At 43.6% G+C, this 18,242-nt stretch overlaps 1 protein-coding gene across 14 annotated transcripts in view; it reads right to left on the reverse strand.

Moving 5' to 3' along the window:
• PPFIA2 (PPFI scaffold protein A2) overlaps positions 1-18,242 on the reverse strand; it is a 350,657-nt gene that overhangs the window by 33,051 nt on the left and 299,364 nt on the right. For 7 of the 14 annotated variants that reach the window (XM_078858941.1, XM_078858940.1, XM_078858938.1 and 4 more), the window contains 4 exons: positions 16,627-16,708; positions 12,385-12,585; positions 5,630-5,692; positions 950-977 (listed from right to left, as the gene is read on the reverse strand). In XM_078858941.1, the coding sequence (XP_078715067.1) occupies positions 950-977; positions 5,630-5,692; positions 12,385-12,585; positions 16,627-16,708 (374 nt within the window). The remainder of the gene's footprint in view (positions 1-949; positions 978-5,629; positions 5,693-12,384; positions 12,586-16,626; positions 16,709-18,242) is intronic. The other 7 variants (XM_078858948.1, XM_078858947.1, XM_078858937.1 and 4 more) reach the window with 3 other exon arrangements.

The raw sequence follows: 18,242 nt of genomic DNA on the forward strand, positions 1-18,242 counted from the left end.
CAGAGCCAGTGTTGGTCTGGACTCTGAGTACCGGGCCCGACTGACCAGTGTCGGGCCAAGATAGCCTCCCCTAGTCCACGAGAGGAGGACTCTGAGGCAGGCTAGGGTTAGCTAGGAGGTGTGTCCTCAGATAGACGGGTGAGGGGGCCAATACCCCCTCAAGTGTGTATGTCACAACGTTTGCTGTAATAAACCTCAGTGTGCCTCAACCCCGGGTGTCGACCTGTATTCGACGGTACTACACAGGCATTCCTCCTGAAACTTTAAAAGCAATACACAAATGCGCTTCTTGGCAGTGATTCTTCACAACAAAAAATAATAATAAAAAGAATCTGACATGGAAACTCAAATAAAATGTAAAACATCTAGGAATGTTAAAGTCCTCGTTCACAGCACTTAGCGAACAGTGCTTGCAGGTGGAAATAACCACACATCTTGTGGTAGTGGAATTTACACTAAAAATTCTAAACCGGCATAAGGTTATTCTCTTTTAAATGGCGCTTACATTTTTTTAATCATTGATATACTCTAATCTTAAAACACAATCTTTCAAAGCAATTGTGTTGATTGCTGGTGGGCCCCATTCCACCAAGTCCTTAGCGTGAAGGTGCTGAAACATTGCAGTGGGACAAATTAATTAACTACCCCTTAAGAATGTTTTAATTGGATCACCAAATGTTCAAACGTTATAGAAAATTTCCATTATTAAACCGTCTCGGCAAGTTCTGCATTACCTTCAAAGGCAATTCGGACGACTACTTTCAAAGCAGCCTACCCAAATTCCTGCCGAGTACACACCTCCAAGCACTGTGCATTTGACCACGGAGGACAGGCCCACACAGCCTGGCCTCACGAAGGAAACGTTCACTTTGATGAGCGCGGTGTGCTACGTACGGCGCGAAAGAAGTTCAACACACATACATACGATGTGTGCGTTAAAGTGAGCCTACCTGTGCCCAGCTGCCCTCCTCATCCTCCTGACATTACCGAGGCAGCGATTAGTGCGGGCAGGGAAGAGCGACAGAAAGGCGTGAGAGGGCTGGAAGGCAGAAGCTGGTCACTCACAGTTGCCAAAGTCGAAGAGCTCATTTGAAAACACACGGAGTTGGGGGGTTGCCACCTCCGAGGTACAAAACAAACCAGGGCGTATCATGGAAAGAAGAATATCCCACAATATCGGAATAGGGGAGTACTGCATTCATATGCACTGACTGGAGTTGTGTATTGTTACGTAAGATTTCTTAGGAAAGCTACCTCAAACCGAGGACAATCCTGGGAAAACCATGATGGGGTGGCAACCCTCACACAGCCAGCCAAGAAGCGCATATACGGTCGTTTAGGAATTGGCATGCCGCTCGTTAAACCCTTTCGCCTAGCAGCGGATGAAATACAATCAACGCATGCTCATTACATCCACTGTTAGGCAGACCATTTGAGTGCACAAGGCACCAGTGTCATGCATTTTCAAGCGAGATCTTGTGTGGCTCTGCAAGACGACAACATCGCAAATGAATTCTGAAACTCAGAGCAAGATTTCAGTGACACGTGATATTATCACAAAATAAATTGGCACCATGAACAGGTGTTTAAATTAGATCAGAGGAATTGGTCAGTCCAGCTTAATTCTAGACGCACGCACATAATCGCGGAGTTTTATGACTACAGTCAGTACAACTCTCTATAAAGGAGCCTTACATAACTTGACAATTGCTATCTCAAATTAGTTTTCAGGGCACAAAATTAACCTTTTAATTAATAGCTATACTTGGCTTTATGAAATTTAAATATACTAGGAAGGATAAGATAGCTTATAGACAAATAACACTTACAAATAACATTGCTGTGGTTAGTATTTGTCACGCCAAATGACTGTATTTTAATACTTTAGATAAATGCACGCACTCATTGAAGAACGCATGTGCAACAGCAAAATTACGTGGTTCTAATGCCATCTCAGTTCATGCCAAATGCTGCAGCCTGATACAATCAAACACAAAACACTGCAACTATTGGCCTCTTATAAGAGTTTTTGCGATAAAGCAGCAGCAGAGGCCTGCAATTCACATGAGCATTTGAATCTCGTGGGAAAAGTATAAAAGTTGACATTTGAAAGTTGACTGTTGTTGTTTCATGAAAGAAACCGATGCCGGCACCGATTGTTAACTCAGTCTGCGTTAATATCCATCGCCGACCTTTAAGCGTACGTATTCCTTGCAAGGCCGTAGCCATGGAGTCAACATTGGGGGGGACCAAATCTTCCAGGGGGTCTGGGGTCCCCCCCCAGAAAAAAGAATATAATTTTGAAAACGAATTTCCTGCCTAAAATATGAAAAAATGCACTAACACATAGGATTGACTTCTTATTTATATTTAACAATAATGTATAATGGTATATTGTATTACATGGCTCTGTGTTTTTTTCTTTTTTTACCTTTTCTTGTTTCATTGTATGTATTGGCAGAGATGAGGGATTAATAAAGTACAACCAAAACTACAATCATATGAACAGAAATCTATGCATTGTTATATGAAGACAAGTCCACATGTTGTGGCCAAGGTTGAGCAAATTGTTGTTTTTATTTAAATAGCATCGTAATTTAAAAATAAATATTTTTATAGCAATATATTGGGGGTGACATTTTGAGCATATTTGATTATATATATTATAATTACGGCATTGATTCATTTTACAGAGCATGGAATGGTATAGCACGTCCTATAGGTAAAAAATAAATTGTGGAATTGAAACAAATCATGTAATCTTCCTAAAGGGCTGTGAATATAAATACTGTAATTCCATCAGGACCATGTAAGATTCATTTGCAAATTCTTAGAGGAAGATGTTCTTGCAAAGGAGGTTTAAGAGTGTTTCGGTAAAGGGCTTTATTTATATATATATGAGAATAACACAAAAGTTAAATTCCCTTATCCTTAGGGAGGACACATCATTTTCCCCGCTTAATTGGTTCGACCACCAGCACTGAATAATGATCAGATGGAAAACAGTATATTCAGATACAATGTTCGTACAAAATAACGTCAAAACGAATCTGGTATGAAGAAAACAAAGTTGCCGTTTTTGTGTCGGAGCAAGAAAAATAACTATGGGCAAAATAATGTGGAGAAATGTGGGTTTTTATGACTGCACATTTCTTGGTACATTGCCTCGAAATCATCTCTCCCTTTCAAAGCTGCAATTGAACTACATCTCACTGTTTATGGCTTAGAGCGATTGATTGGATGCTTAAAATGGTAGGGCTCACACACAAGTCTTGGCACCATTTCCATCTGCAATGAATATTGGCCAGACTACAGTCAACATCAATATCCTATTTGAATATTTCACAAATTAGATTTTGAAATTCCCGTAGGATTTGTAAAAAAAAAGATATATATATAAAATCTATGTTCTTTTCTTTCCAGGTGCCTTTGTGTAATGTTTTCATGCATGATGCACTCATCTATGTGTTTTTTTATGAATGGTAGACAGAAATAAAAAACAATATTTATTTATAATAATTGTTTTTTTACCCTTTTATCTGGCAAAAAAACTGACACCTTTTTTACAAGGAGTCATGTTTGCATAGATCACAATACCTGTAGTTGGAATGCAAACAAAAAACATAACTCTGATAATGTATGCACTGTCCTTGAAATTGATTGGTCCACACCCGAGACAGCTTTCTTTAGAGCCTAGTCTCACATGGTGTTGGACCAGATGACGCCAAAAGGCGCACAACTCAATGACAATGCACCATTAGAGTATGAGAGCTCGGGGTAAGCATTTACACCATTGGAACCTCATTTTTTTTTGCATTCCGACTGCAGGTATTGTGGTCTATGCAAACATGACTCCTTGTAAAAATTGTGTCAGTTTTGTTACCAGATAAAAGGGTAAAAGAAACAATTATCTTATGTTGCTACTGGCAAATGAGGTTCCAATGGTGTCAATATTTGTTTATTTCACTGCTGGCAGAATCGCTTCCTCCAGTGGGAGCACGAGAGGGTCCCGCCGGAGGGTAACTTGGCAAAGGCATCCAATTCTTGAAAGAGGCGAGAGTACTCACACTTTACCCCACCTCGCATCACCTCTCAATCGACTATCTGTGGTGAACCCGTTTACACTGCAGGGGGGAGTAAGGTGGTGGAGTTTTTTCAAAGAAACCTCTCCAATTTTGGAACCTCCCTTGCCAATATCAAAATATGACATCTTAACACGTGATTTATTGCCAGAAAGGGTAAAACCTATTCTTATAACTTGCCCCATTGTTTCTATTGTTTCTACTGCCACACTGTGAGATCGGAACCCGGTGGGGGGAGTAAAATGTCCATTTACTTGTGTGGGATAACTAACCAGAGGACGTGAATGCAATCGATTGAGCTGAACATTCTAAACTATTGATGGTTTCATTATTTTAACGTTTCAGCGGGAAAATTGAAATGATTAATACCCTGGCAACACAGCCTCAGCATGACGATGCTTTAAGGACATTGGACGTTTTTATTCTACATTGTTTAGAACGTTGGACTTTTAAGTGCAGCATTTGCTATGCACAGATATTTGAAAATGTTTGCTTGTTCCCCCAAAGGTGTGTGATACAAAATTCCTAATCGGTGTGGGAGAGAGGAAAATATGCCTTTAAAGTATAACGGAAAACACGCTTGTGTTTAAACACATTTCACTCAACACAATGCTGCTTACTGGTAAAACAAAACATTCGTGCAGCACACACAGAGCATGCACCACGGAGCACGGCACAGGCAGCGTGCTCCTGCGAACACATGGGGGACCCCATTGCAGCAGGCAAAGGCAGCTTTAGAGGGCATGCAGTTTAAAAATCGGACGCACGACATCGCGGCCGAGACAATCGTGAATACAATCGGCAGGAAAATATCACAGAGATTACCAAGTCAGGTTCAGAGCAACGAAGCGCGTACAAGCCGCTTGAAGGAGAACCCAACGAGAATCGGATTTAAGCAAGAGCTCTAGAAAGTTAGAATGTGACGAGCGATTGAGTGCCTGGCACCTTGGCACGGTGAGTTACTGAGATCAGAGGAATCCACCAAGTATAACTTTTCAAGGCAGGCCAGCAGTAGTGGTGCATCGAATTAGGCACAAAACGCTTTCTCTGGTAAATTCTCACGCCAAGCAGTCGTTCAACTAAACAAAGTGGAATGAAAGGAAAACGTGTGCTACATAAAAGCGTTGTATGTAACCACGAAGTTTAAAACATAAGCAAGTAAAAAGGCTGAAAGTGAAAACAAATAGAATCTGGATAGTGGTGGGAGGTGACGAGATGACAGGAGACGGACAAGAAGTGGTGAGGGCAGTGGAGAGAGAGAGAGAGCGAGATGGGCGAGAAGTGGGAATGAAAAATGTGTGGGAGTTGCAAACAACGAGACAAGATAACGGCAGTCGAGCAGAGTGGATAAGACAAAGAGGGAGAGAGCAACGGGATACGACTGGGCGAGCACGCGCGAGCGCACGCCAGAGAGAAGGCCACGGTGAACGGGACGGTCGAGCGAAAAGGGGCAAAGCTCAAGTTGCCTCGTAGAGGGGGTGGTCAAGGAGGAGGAGCGTGTGGCGGTCGAGGGTAGGAGGAGGAGGACGCGGCGGCGCAGCACTGACCGCTCGTGCGGCCGCCGCCAGCGTCTCTATCTCCTCGTGAGTCATCCACACATTGCCTGTGGTCTGAGGGGGAGGCGGCCGACCGACACACGGGGGCCGCAGGGGGAGAGAGGGCAGAGCGCAAAGCAGAGGGTTAGCACGGCGTCGAGTGGGCACCGCAAGCGAAAAACACGGGTTGCATCGCAAGCCACCGGAGCGCCGGCCTAGAGGACAGACGGCGGAGGTCAGCGTACTCGGAACGTCTGCTGCAGGAGCGCTGCTAGCTTGACGCTCCATGGCGGCGTGTGTGTGTGTGTGCAGAAGGACCAGTTGTGGCATTAGCCTGGAGGTGATGCCGAAATGATATGACGGATATTCAGCTCCGTGGCATCTCTTTCACTAAATCTTAGACAGAATCAATAAGAAGACTGCGATGTCGATTCCAATGCTGTAATAATGGACTGTTTAGCGATGTAGTTTCATTTTCCCAATTTTTTTTTTAAATCAGGAAAGTTGACGGGTGTGCATTTTAACATCTGTAAAGCTACGCTTGCAGGAAGATGGGGGCAGGGGGGAAGATCGGGATAAATAGTCGTGAAAGAATGCCTCGTTGAGTCAAGGCTTTTTGAGAGGGTACTGCTTGGGATGTTTGGTCACTTCTTTGACAAGTTCTTGCTGTTTGAGAAAGATTGCCTCAAGAATACCGACTCAAGTTAGGAAATGCCTTTCAAATTGTACACATGCGGCAAGTCCTCGATTTAATGCGTGTTCACACAACGCGTTTCCATTTTAACGCGCTGCTTCCATTCGAGGAACGCTTTTCAGCGCAACGCATGACGCCTTTTGTTGACGACTAACTACTTTCTCGAGCTCCGCGGTCGAGCAGTGCGGTAGAGTACGCGGAGTGATACGGTACGTGGCCGCGTACCCCCATCTCGGTTCTTTGTCACGCCACGGGGCGACTGCAGGCTGAAGTGACAGTGCAACTGCCATTCAGCGCGGCAACTCCTCGCGCATCGCACGGTTTTCGCTTCGCGCGGGACCTTTCAGGAACGCATCTACCGTGTTAAATGAGAGATTACTGTACAGGTTGGCACCCTACTCGTCACGTGTCTTGCTACAGGCACCATGCTATGATGTAGGTGGGTGTCCCTACACAACATCATTCAATTCAACCAGAGGCACAAAGTTTGTGCATTTCACATCAGTCGTTAATAGTACACTCTGGGTGTTTATCGTTGATTAGAGCACACCATTCCTTTGTCCTCACTGTCAATGAACAGACTTTCTCATACAGGAACAGAATGTAACACTTCAATCATTGGCCATAGTGAGACGTTCCTGCAGCAGCAGCAGCAGCAGCGATAATCTGTCTCTAACTGTGATTAATACCAGGTGCTGTGAGACATGATGTGAGAGACGGTGCTGTGTTTCCACGAAACACTGGGAATGGTTCAAACTTGATTTGAAGCTTTCGTGACTGCTGGGTTATTCTCTCCCCCTGCTGCTGCGGGGTGGATTTCCAAACAGCTCTCTCATTGACATGCTAATGTCTCTCCTCCCGCAGACCCAGCTCTCTCTCTGCCCCCCCCCCTCTCTATTTGAGGCCACGACACAGAGGCATTGGGTCTCTGTGTGTCTATGTTGTGTGTCTCTCTCTCTCTCTACTTGTGTCTGTCTGTGTGTCTCCGTGTCTGTGTTTTGTCTCTCTCTCTCTCAAATTTTGTTCTACCTGATGACGATTGCTTGTGTTGCAATGGAAACGTCGTCTTCTATTATTTAATTTATTTTCTTTCTACGCGACTTTACCGAAAGAACCAAAGAGTACTGGGAATGGTGCCAACTTCGGTGCTCGACCTGAGAACCCCAAAACAAGCGGACTTGGTTATCCAGGCTCACGAGCTCACCGTCATGTGAAGGAAGCTGCAACAATTTAAACCCGGCTGACAGGACCATCGTGACATCGTAGTGACATCGTAGTGCACCTCCGATTATCACGGTTGGCTATGTACGGTGCGAAAGAAGTTCAACATACACACGTGCAGACATAGTGTCAATGTGGAAAGGGGATGCGTGGTCACTTAGTCCAACCTCAAGGCCACGTGTTGGTTGAAAGCACGCGGTGAGAATTACAAAAGAAACAAAATGTTAGCTCGGAGACCCCTAGCCTGCTAACACAAGTCTAGGTCAAGCTTTTGAAACTATTTTAAGATCGCTTCCGCATGGCCAATAGCCGTGGAAATGTAGCACGTGTGACCGGGCTGGGTGGTATGAGCCTTAAACAAGTGCACCTGAGTGAGCTAACAGCAGCAGTTACACCGGTGACCCATCAGGACTTATTAAACCACAAGATTTATCAGTTCAGTAAAATATTAAAAATACAAACGGCTACCAATAACTCATTGTTTTTTAAAGGAACATTTTAAATCAAATGAGAAATGTTTGCCTATAAAACTGCTGACAACTTGCATGCCATAATGTAAAATTAAAATGTTTTTTACCGGTACGAATACACAATAACTTATACAAATATAACTACTATGGGATCCGAGGCTGATTCCTTTGGCGCCTAACATTGACCAAACAGCATTATTTATGTTTGGATGAAGCATATAAAACTTATTTATTTATATGGAAATTACATTTTCCGATGTGGAGTCACCACAATCCAGCGGTTTGTAAATCATCTTTGGATTAAAATATTGTCCCTGTAAAACACTACATGCTACGCACCCTCGAGAACACGAAATCGATTTGCAGAAATTTTCATTTTCGCGTCCGAGGGAATAAAATTCAATTAACCCTTAGAAGAATCAGTAATTCCCAGCTACGCTTAGACTGGCTGTAAGATTTCACTTCAGAGACCGCCAAGATGATAATTTTTGCACTCGCAGGTCAGACGTGCAGATTATGTTCATGGGCAGAGACCCATGGGGAAAATTATGAACTTGTCGCCAATGACTAGGCAGAAGCCGCATTGCTTCGCTGCTATTTGACGGCAGCCGTCCGCTCACGTCAGTGAATATTTCCCGTTTGATCATCCTATTGCCCCTGCGCCTGTGTGCTGTGGCTTTAACGGCTGACAAAATATCTCAGTAACTTCCTTTTGACAGGGAGCTAAGACTCAAACTGCATATACAAGCCTGAATGGTAATGTGCAAAATGAAACCCATGCATTGGGCGTTTCTGTTGGAATTTAGCAGTCTCCCACCTCCATTAGACGCATGCCACAGCGGTCGTTAATTTTCATGTTCAATTGTAAATTCAAATCTGTCTAACTAAATCAGCTCCAGCCTCCCGTAATTCACATAACTTCTGTGCGGTCACTCCCCTCTCCCCGCCCCCTGTGAGAACAAACGCTGCTCCGTGTAGCTCGGTCATGCTTGTTCGTTCCTTCTCTTTCCCTCCTCTTCCCTCCCCTCCCATCGCTGACATCTTGGCCAAGTCATTCCTTCTGCCCCCCCTTTCCCTTCCTGCACCGGCAATCCTCCTTTCTTCCTGCTGCTCATCTTGAGCTGTGGCCTCTTTGTCCGTCTTGGGGTACGTCTGTCCCGCACATCCCTTCCCTGCTCATCTCGCGCCGACTCTACTCCCCTTCCTGGGTGTTCCATGAGCCACGAGTGTTCAGATGTAAATAACCTAACACACCACAACAAGCAGTGGAACGCATTGTGAACTCATGGCCATTGCACGCCTATGGGTATGTGTGAACTCATGTCTAGTGTAAGCTAATGGGTCTCTGAGTGAGTCTATGGGTCTCTATATCAATATATGGGTCTCTATACGAGTCTGAAGGCGTCATGTGAGCCTAATGTATGAATCGCAAACATTGATTTTCACATGCACACATTGATTCCTGCATCGTGAGCTTGAGCATCGGTATTAATCAATGAATAGATGCATCGTTCTACCCCTAATATACAGTATATGCAGCATGTATTACTTTTGATTGGTTACTCGCTATGTGAAGATGTGTGGCCGATTTGCCCACGTGAGGATTCCTGCTTGTTTACATTATCATAAATAATCAATTTTAATCATTTTGTCACACCACTGCTTCTTGAAGGCTTCTCCGTGCAAGCTGGACATGGAGGTTGTTCAACCATACTTCGCCACACCGGTTAGCGCAGGGCGCTGAAGCGGCGTACAAATATTACTTGCAAGTGACGTCAGCAATGGCCAGCAGTCGAACTCAGACTGCTGGCTGCAAAGTCCAGTGTACAAATAACTGGACCACCGCGCAATCCAGTTTCTAGCAGCCGGCCCACGTAATTTAATTTTCTAAGGGTAGGGATCATCCTTAGGGTTGTGTAACCACCTTCTCTAGAATGCAAAGCAGTAAAAATTGAAATCTGTAGATGGCTCCACCACCCCCTTGCAACAACAAAAAAACCCCCTCTTGATCGATTGACTTTAGTGATAGGTTTTTACCCTTTCAACTGGTACAAAAACTGACACCTTTATACAAGGCATCATGTTTGCAATAACCAGAAAAGCTGTCTCGAGTGTGGACCAATCAACTTCAAGGACAGTGCATATCATTATCATCATCAGAGTTGTTTATTTTTGTTTGCATTTTGACTGCTTGTGTTGTGGTTATTGCAAACATGATGCCTTGTATAAAGGTGTCAGTTTTTGTACCAGTTGAAAGGGTAAAAACTTATCACTATATTTTGTCACTGGTAAAGGATGTGTCTCATAGCGATTCACTTAATTTAATTGTCAAATGGCTGACGTGAGCCACATTCTCTAAAGACACCATCTTCACGAACGCGTGAGTAAACAGGCTAAAATGCATCTGTATTGTGTACTGTGACTTTGGTGAATCCACAGATAATGATTTTAATTGCCAAATGGCTTCAATGGGATCACCTTTAGCCCCGAACCTCACAAAGGTTAATAGGCATAAGGAAGGCAGATGCTTCCTTTGGCTGTGTAATCAGGGGCTGGTTTGAGAAATGGGTAGGTAGGAGGACCGCACTGAGCATGTGTCGCGAGAATCACCAAGTCCCTGACTAATTACAAGGGTTACATGGCCGAAGGTCAGGGAGCCATTAGCCTGCAAAAGGGCAAGTCGATAATCAGACGTAACCCTAAACAAGACAGTCTTTGACCTCTTCTTAAATGGTCAGTTTGCGTGAAGTATTTCTACTGAGGGAAGCTGACAGCCGTTGAGAAATAAGGTCAAAGTGGGTTTGATATGGTACCCCAAAGAGTCAAATAGGTTGACCTTCTGAGGCCTTCAAGGTAAGGTCTTTATTGTGCTAAGAGCTCAGATGTGTTGCATTGCTAGAGACCCGCAGTGTGCCGTAAGCTACCCTATAAACCGCCGTCTTTACGAGAAATCCCCAGGTCATTCAAGAGATCCTTTGCCATGTACTGCGGCCACTTGGGGTCTGATATTTTTGATTTATAGTCCACTGGCATATTTACACCTAATCTACACCTTACATTTCTCAGTTGGTGCTAGATTCAAAGCACAAACAATTATGATATTGTTTACACTGACAAGTAACGTGGAAACACGATAATTGCCAAGTACGGTTATACAATTGCGAATGACTGCTCTGATTGCATTTCCAGATATATATGTTGTGAAATCATGTTACCACGGTGATAGTTCATAACGCCATGGTGACATGTGAAGATCATGTGACGCAGCAATGTACCGGTCGATCAGACCAATCACGGATGTATTACGCAATGATAAGAGGGCCTTCCTGGTTCAATTACAAACTTGTGTTGAATAAAAAACAATTTTCGTCGAGCATTAAGTTTCATAACCGTACTTCATAATAATAATGGATACTATTTTTTTTATTTACAATTTTAATCAAGTCAGTTGATTCTTTAAAATAGGTTAGTGGTTTTATTTATTATGGTACTCTGAAAAAATATTTTTTTCATGATACTCTGAAAATCAAAAACACAAAATGTTATTTACATGAAAAAAATGCACAATTGGAACTACACAAATTATATAGTACAAGTCCTTTGCATATGGGTGCGTGATGCAAGAGGTTTATGCACTCTTCTCTTATCACCCAGACTTTGATTTCCAGGCATGCACGACATCAGTGGCAAGAGATATCTAAACCTGTCCTGGGCATCCCCCAGGAAAACTCAGCCTCAACAATTAATATTTGATACATTGTACAACATTGAGAAGGAGGGAGACAGAGAAAGAGGAACAACACAGGGATGAAATAAAATATGCAGGTTAAAGGCATTATTCAAACTGTTAAGAAAAGTAAGTGGGGCTTGAGGCAGGACACATCACAGCTAGAAGGGATGACGGCCGATGGTGACGAATCATGATAGAGTGGCAGCTAAGGAATTGAACGGGTCTGAGAGGATGTCAACCTAGGAGATGGTGCAATGAAATAAGCTCGTGTGCAGGTGACCTTCATCCGAGAGTGGATTGACTGTGACTCAAGATGACAATGATGACAATGATGTAAAAACATCAGAGTTGGGGAGATGCAGGTGGCCAGCCATGGCGTAGGTGTATACCTCCTCGTGCATGTGGCTCTGCCGGCCTGAGTATTTGCTCGCTTACTGAAAGCAAAATGCGGGGGTCGTTGTGTCTGTGTGTTGGTTCCTGAGCGGGAGCAGCGAGCGAGCGAGCGAGCGCGTGCGAGGCACTGGGGCCCGCACTACAACAAGGAGCAGTGCGCCCGAGCACTTTGGCACACACCAACGAGACACACGAACTGGGCCCCGGCGTCGCTAACGAGCCCTCGGAAGGGACGGGAGACGAGCGAGCGCGGTGCTACCGTGCGCGAGGTGGGTGGCGCCGAGGGGCTGGTGAGCGACACCATCTCCTGGATGGCGAGGCGCAGCTTGAGCCGGTGCAGCGGGTTCGAGATGCCGATCTCGCGCTGGATCTCGGTGTCCGACAGCGCCGACATGATGGCGCCGCTCTTGACGTTGGCACGGCACGCGGCCACGTACCACGCCGGCATGCCCACCCACAGCTGAAAGACACGTGCACACGCACACATAGGGACAATAACCACGGCCTTGCTGGCCTGATGCCGAGCCACTTGCTCTGTTGTTAGGATCCTCGCCATGCTCACAGAAAGGAGATGATGAATATTGAGAGGTGGGGGGTGGGGGGTGGGGGGAGGGTAACACGACGTGATATTGTTGACTGTCTGTGGAGAGGATTAGGGGTGTTGTGACACTGCAGTTCGCATATGTTCTACAGTCCACAGTGCGCCTTTTTGTTAACAATGTAATGATCTGCAAGGTTAAAATTCATTATTATTATGTTTCTTGTTGCCACTAAATTCAAGGTGTGTGGGAGGTGGGGGTGGGGGATGCAGTGCCCGGATTCAAAATTGGTGAAGAGGATAGTTTCCTGAGCTCATGTATTTGGCTCTGCAAGATGGCCGGCTAGTTCAGAGGTCAGCGTGCAGAGCTTGCAATTCTGCGACCCTGGGTTCAAATCAAGGCAATGTCCCCCTGGTCTTAGGCTGAACACCAGTGACTGCACAAAAACGCATCATATTTTCAATTAAATTTTGTACATCATTAAAAAAAAAATTCCAGCTCTATGACAACAAAAATGATCAGTTTGACGATCGTGCGATGACCATTACTCTTTGTGGCAGGGAGGGTAGGAAAGTGCTTCCCCCTTTAGCGTGGACAAGTCATTTAAAAAATATAGATCAGAAGCAGTTCTGCGATATTTTTCTACAAAAGACCGTTCTGTGACATGGGGTGGGGATGCCCTGTCAAGAGTTCTGAACGAATTCCTTGTGTCTCGACACGGCTCCAGTGATAACACACTCGAAATAATAATTTGGGAACAATAAATATTTTAAAAAGGTCTTGGCTCTGGTCACCTCTGGTAATGGCACACCAAGAGGGCAAATGTCTCCTTTTTTCCTGCCGCCGGTATATACATTATGCTGGGAAGCACCCAAGCTATAAATTGAACCCGTGCAGATTACATCTGCAGCACCCCGAGCTGTCGATTTTATAGAATTAAAAAATATATTCACAAAAATGTAGTTGAACGTATTACATTCACCTCTTCATAAGCGTCCCTGGGATAGAATGCCACTTCATATCAAAACAAAGTTTACTTTTTGCTGGTGCTTCAATAACACTTGGTCCTAAAGTTTCAATTTCCTGGGTTTCATTGGCTAGTATGTTATATTGGAAAAACTATAAATCTAAATGCAAATAAATTCAAATATGTCAGACGTTTTTTGAGAATATCCATGAAAACAAAACTATAAAAATGTATTATCATAATTGCAAATCCTCAAGAGGGCATGTGAAATAGATTTCTTACATAGACCGTAAGAAGTTTACCGACATCCATATTACACAAATCCTGCAGCTATAACGAATGAGCAATACACATTATTCAAGCATTCTCAAACGATTTTCTTTTCAAAAGAATTGCACAAACATGCTTAAAAGTAAAGGGTTCATTTCAACTTCAACTGAGATCCTACGTGATTTTAAAATAACACTGGACACTCGTGTAAAAAAAAAAACATTTTTGAAATGGAGTGTGCTCATCGCAATAACATTCCCCCTGACAGCCGGTTAGAAACACATTCCTGCCCATAATAGAATGCCCCAAAAAAATCTTCAATTGCTTTTCCCTTGCAAAATTGTTTTTATATCTGTTCGTGAACATCGGCACTGATATAATACTGCCTTATCACCGAGTACTGCACAGAATATCCCACAGCTACGGGCCCTACGACACGCTGTGCCAGTACTTTAATTGTACAGAGGGGAGAGATAAAAATACAGATCAGTCGTGAAGCAATATTTTTGTCATCTCTTCGCTGCTGCTGGTGCCTAAAATACAATATGTATTTTTTTGACAACATAAACCAGTAAAATAACGAAATGTACATTGATAATATCTCAGGCGTACAATAAGTCATGTTAAGGGTTTATAGTAAAATAAACAAATGCAAACTCACCGAGCATTTTTACATTAGTGTGCTTGGGAAAACCATGTTGCACTTACTGTTTGTATAATGTACAGCCCATTGATAATCCACTGCTGGATGAAGGCCTCCCCATGGCCGTTTTGGGTCACGTTGATTTCCATTCCTCACCACGCTCATCAGTGCCGGTTGCTTATGGAGGAGTGCACCCAGGACCAGTTTGAACATCAATCGCCACTTGTGCTAGCCGTGGCTGGTAATCGAACACAGGCAGCATGGTTCATCGTGCAGTGTGCCAACCACTGCACCACGCATACTTAGGTAAATGCAAATAAATTGTATACTGATCAAGATTGGACTGTTATAAAAAACAGACTTGGTTGTAGCATATTCTTAGGTTTTTTCGGTAAAGTCACGTAGGTACTTCACCGAAAAAACCTAAGAATATGAATCCTTGCAGTCACGAAAGCTTCAAATCTAAAATTGGTTGTAGCAATGGCCTACCCAGGCCCTCACCTGAATATTAATCTGGTTATGGTGACCGACGGGATCCTGACAGACGGCTCTTATAGACCACTCAAGAGCTGTTTTTATTCCATTATCTACACATGCGAAAAATCACATCATATTACAGAAATTATTTTCAGGAATCCTCCAAAAATTGAAGTTCTTAAAGGATTCTATAGTATCCCTTATGGAATTGTATATATGACTTCCACTCATACATACATTAATCAATTAATATTACTCAACAGAATACCTTTTCAAGATTTCATGAAATAAACAAAGCACTCAACTACATACTGTAAACGGGGCTAAATGATTCCGCAGTGCCACACTATAATCCCAACCATCTAAACTTCAGTGGCGAGTGGTACCTGAACCACTGGTCCGGGGACCCCATCCTTGACCAACTCACACTGACCAGCATGGTTAAGCATGTTCAAATAACCCTTACGACCCACAAAGTGTGGAATGACCTTCATCCTGTACGGACTACGTACTTTATAATGTATGTATGTTGAACGTCTTTCACGCTGTACGTAGCCAACCACACTAATCGGATAACTATTATTCATCGCATAACTATCATTTACTTTACATATTATATATGGCCAAGTGGTCACCAGATAAAGAAACACTGGATCCTGCTACGGAAAAGCGTAATTTCTATCTCCAACTCAGAAAACTGGTTTGGGCAGGGAGACATCTAACTTGAATGTGCGGTTAATATACTGTATTTACATATTTAACAAAGACAAAGACCCCCGTATAGCCTTAACAGACAGTTGGGGAAAGTGCTATGAGCAAGCACCTATGAAGGCTGGCATGGCACATGAGGGGGGGTGGGTGGTCAGCACCACGCCCAATCACCTTTGTCTCTCTGGTAGCGGTGTTTACACTTCGGGTCAAGTACTAATTTTAAGACCGAGTCGACCTAGGAGAGGCCCAGGGCTGGTTCAGACAATCGTAACTGACATTGACGGTGAACAGGAATCGAACTCGGATCACCAGGTTCATAGTGCAGTGCAATAACCAATGTGCTACTGTTCCCCATTACACATATATACACACACACAGACACGCACAAAGATGGAGGAGACAATGTTTCAAGAAAAGAAAATTAAAATAGCAGTACTTGTATACCATTGTGTATTGAGTGTGTCCAATGCAGTCCTTCAATATCTCCAAGAAGGCCGAATTGCAAGGCTATTTTAACGGGATTGCAACATCGTGATTTTTTCACGCTATTCAACTAAGGTTGAGAGTGTTAATGCATTATCCTCTGTCTGTAAGGATAAGCCGACTCACTTTTCACAAGAGTTAGAATGATGCATTTAACCTGTGTGTTCTCTAATGTGTACATGCATCTTCCTGTCTCTCAAAGTAATTGTAGGCGTGCACCTCTCCACGTTTCTAAAAAAACACGTTTTCTTTCCTTTATTGGTGAATATCCATGTCACAGCAGGTCATATTAATCTGTACATTTAAAATAATACATCTGAGGACAAAGGCAAGTTCGACAGTGATATAGAATCCATGTGTGTGTGTGCGTGGTTTTGTGCCCTTGTTCACGTGGGGAATGGGTGGTGTTACCTCCAGCCAAGCCACAACAGTCTGCCCATCCCAGAGGGCAAAGGGCAGGCCCTGTCTCCGGGCCTCCTCCAGCAACTCGTGCCTGGACGCAGTGAACACAAGGGCGAGAGATCGATGTACAATTTGTAAGAGCAACGGGATGCAACAACGGTGTCACGGTTAGCACACTGGACTTGCAAATCCAAGAGGTCACACTGGTTCGATATCTTGACGAGGCAAATGAATGTGAGCATTTCTTCTAGATTAGAAGTTTTCGTGACTGCAAGGATTCATACTCTTAGTTCTTTCGGTAAAGTCACGTACGTAAAAAAATGAAGTTAAAATTAATACAAATAAAATAAATCCCCCCCCCCACCTCCCCAACCTCAGTCCACCCAGCAATAAAAATGGGTAAACCACAGTGAGTCGATGGGCAGGTCACCATGGCGGGGTCGAGAATTGTGGGTACTTCCACCTCGTCTAAGAATAGTGGAAGACTAGACCGAATGCTTGATTGAGAGAACTGCCTCTTGTGAAGGATCCTTCCGCCGTGAGCGATGGGAGCAAGTAATCGGTGACTCCAGTCATAGCCACATGATAACATACAGGAGAGAAGCACAGTTGATGGCGGATGACGCAAATACATTAATGTGTTTGGCTCCGAACTGTAAAATGTACACCAATGTTGGGGTGGCATTTTCTGCGCCCAATTGATAGCATACGCGATAATAAGTAACCAAGACAGTGCCCTGCCATGTTAGCGTCATACCGGGGCATCTCATTCCAAACCCATTTCATACAGATAGGCTCAAGTGCCATTGAATTACATTTTGTCATTCATCAATGTGCATAACATAATGAGAAATATAAAACGCAATAATGAGACTGCTATTACATTAGATAATCTTCAAACTAATCTTTACACAATCTCTGTAAATTGTTTCATAGAGATTGGTAAACACAGTCTTTCGAAGAATATGCTTACGGATTGTGGAAGTTTTTTAATGAATAGAACAAAGACAAGGATTACAATTATTTATATCTTTTAAGCATGTAAAGTTTCCATTATAACGCATTGTTAATCGTGAAAACAAATGTTTCAGAGTGAACGTGTTATTACTATACGCACATACGTCTGCTAAAATACAGGCACATTGCAATCTCCATTATTACTTTGATTATTGATGATCCTATTTAGTCAGGTCCAGTGAATGTAATTTTTTATCAAAATACGTGACACCATCCTGGGACAAATCTGCCACCCAGGAAAGCCTCACCGAGTCTCAAGCCGTGATCAAAAGCGTTCTGCAAAGTTTTCACAGTCGAGGTGATGTTGACCAAGTGTCGTCCCAATTGAGTCATTTTCAGTGGAGAGATCGGCTTACGCACAAGATAAAGATGACTTGTGTGCCTTTGCAGAACCATGACGGACACCAGGCAACATCAGGAGCACGTGACCCAGCAGTGTATAGAACACGACTAAACTACTAAGCTATAAACTATTTTTTATTATACCAGGCAAGGCCAACTGGAATATACATCTCTTTTTCAGAAGCGACTTGGCCACAAATGATAGCCCAATGAAGTGGCTTTATCACGTGGAAATTTGCGGAGGAAAAAACCGGAGGACCTGGAGA

Source organism: Lampetra fluviatilis, chromosome 8, assembly GCF_964198595.1.
Source record: "Lampetra fluviatilis chromosome 8, kcLamFluv1.1, whole genome shotgun sequence".
NCBI lineage: Eukaryota > Metazoa > Chordata > Hyperoartia > Petromyzontiformes > Petromyzontidae > Lampetra > Lampetra fluviatilis.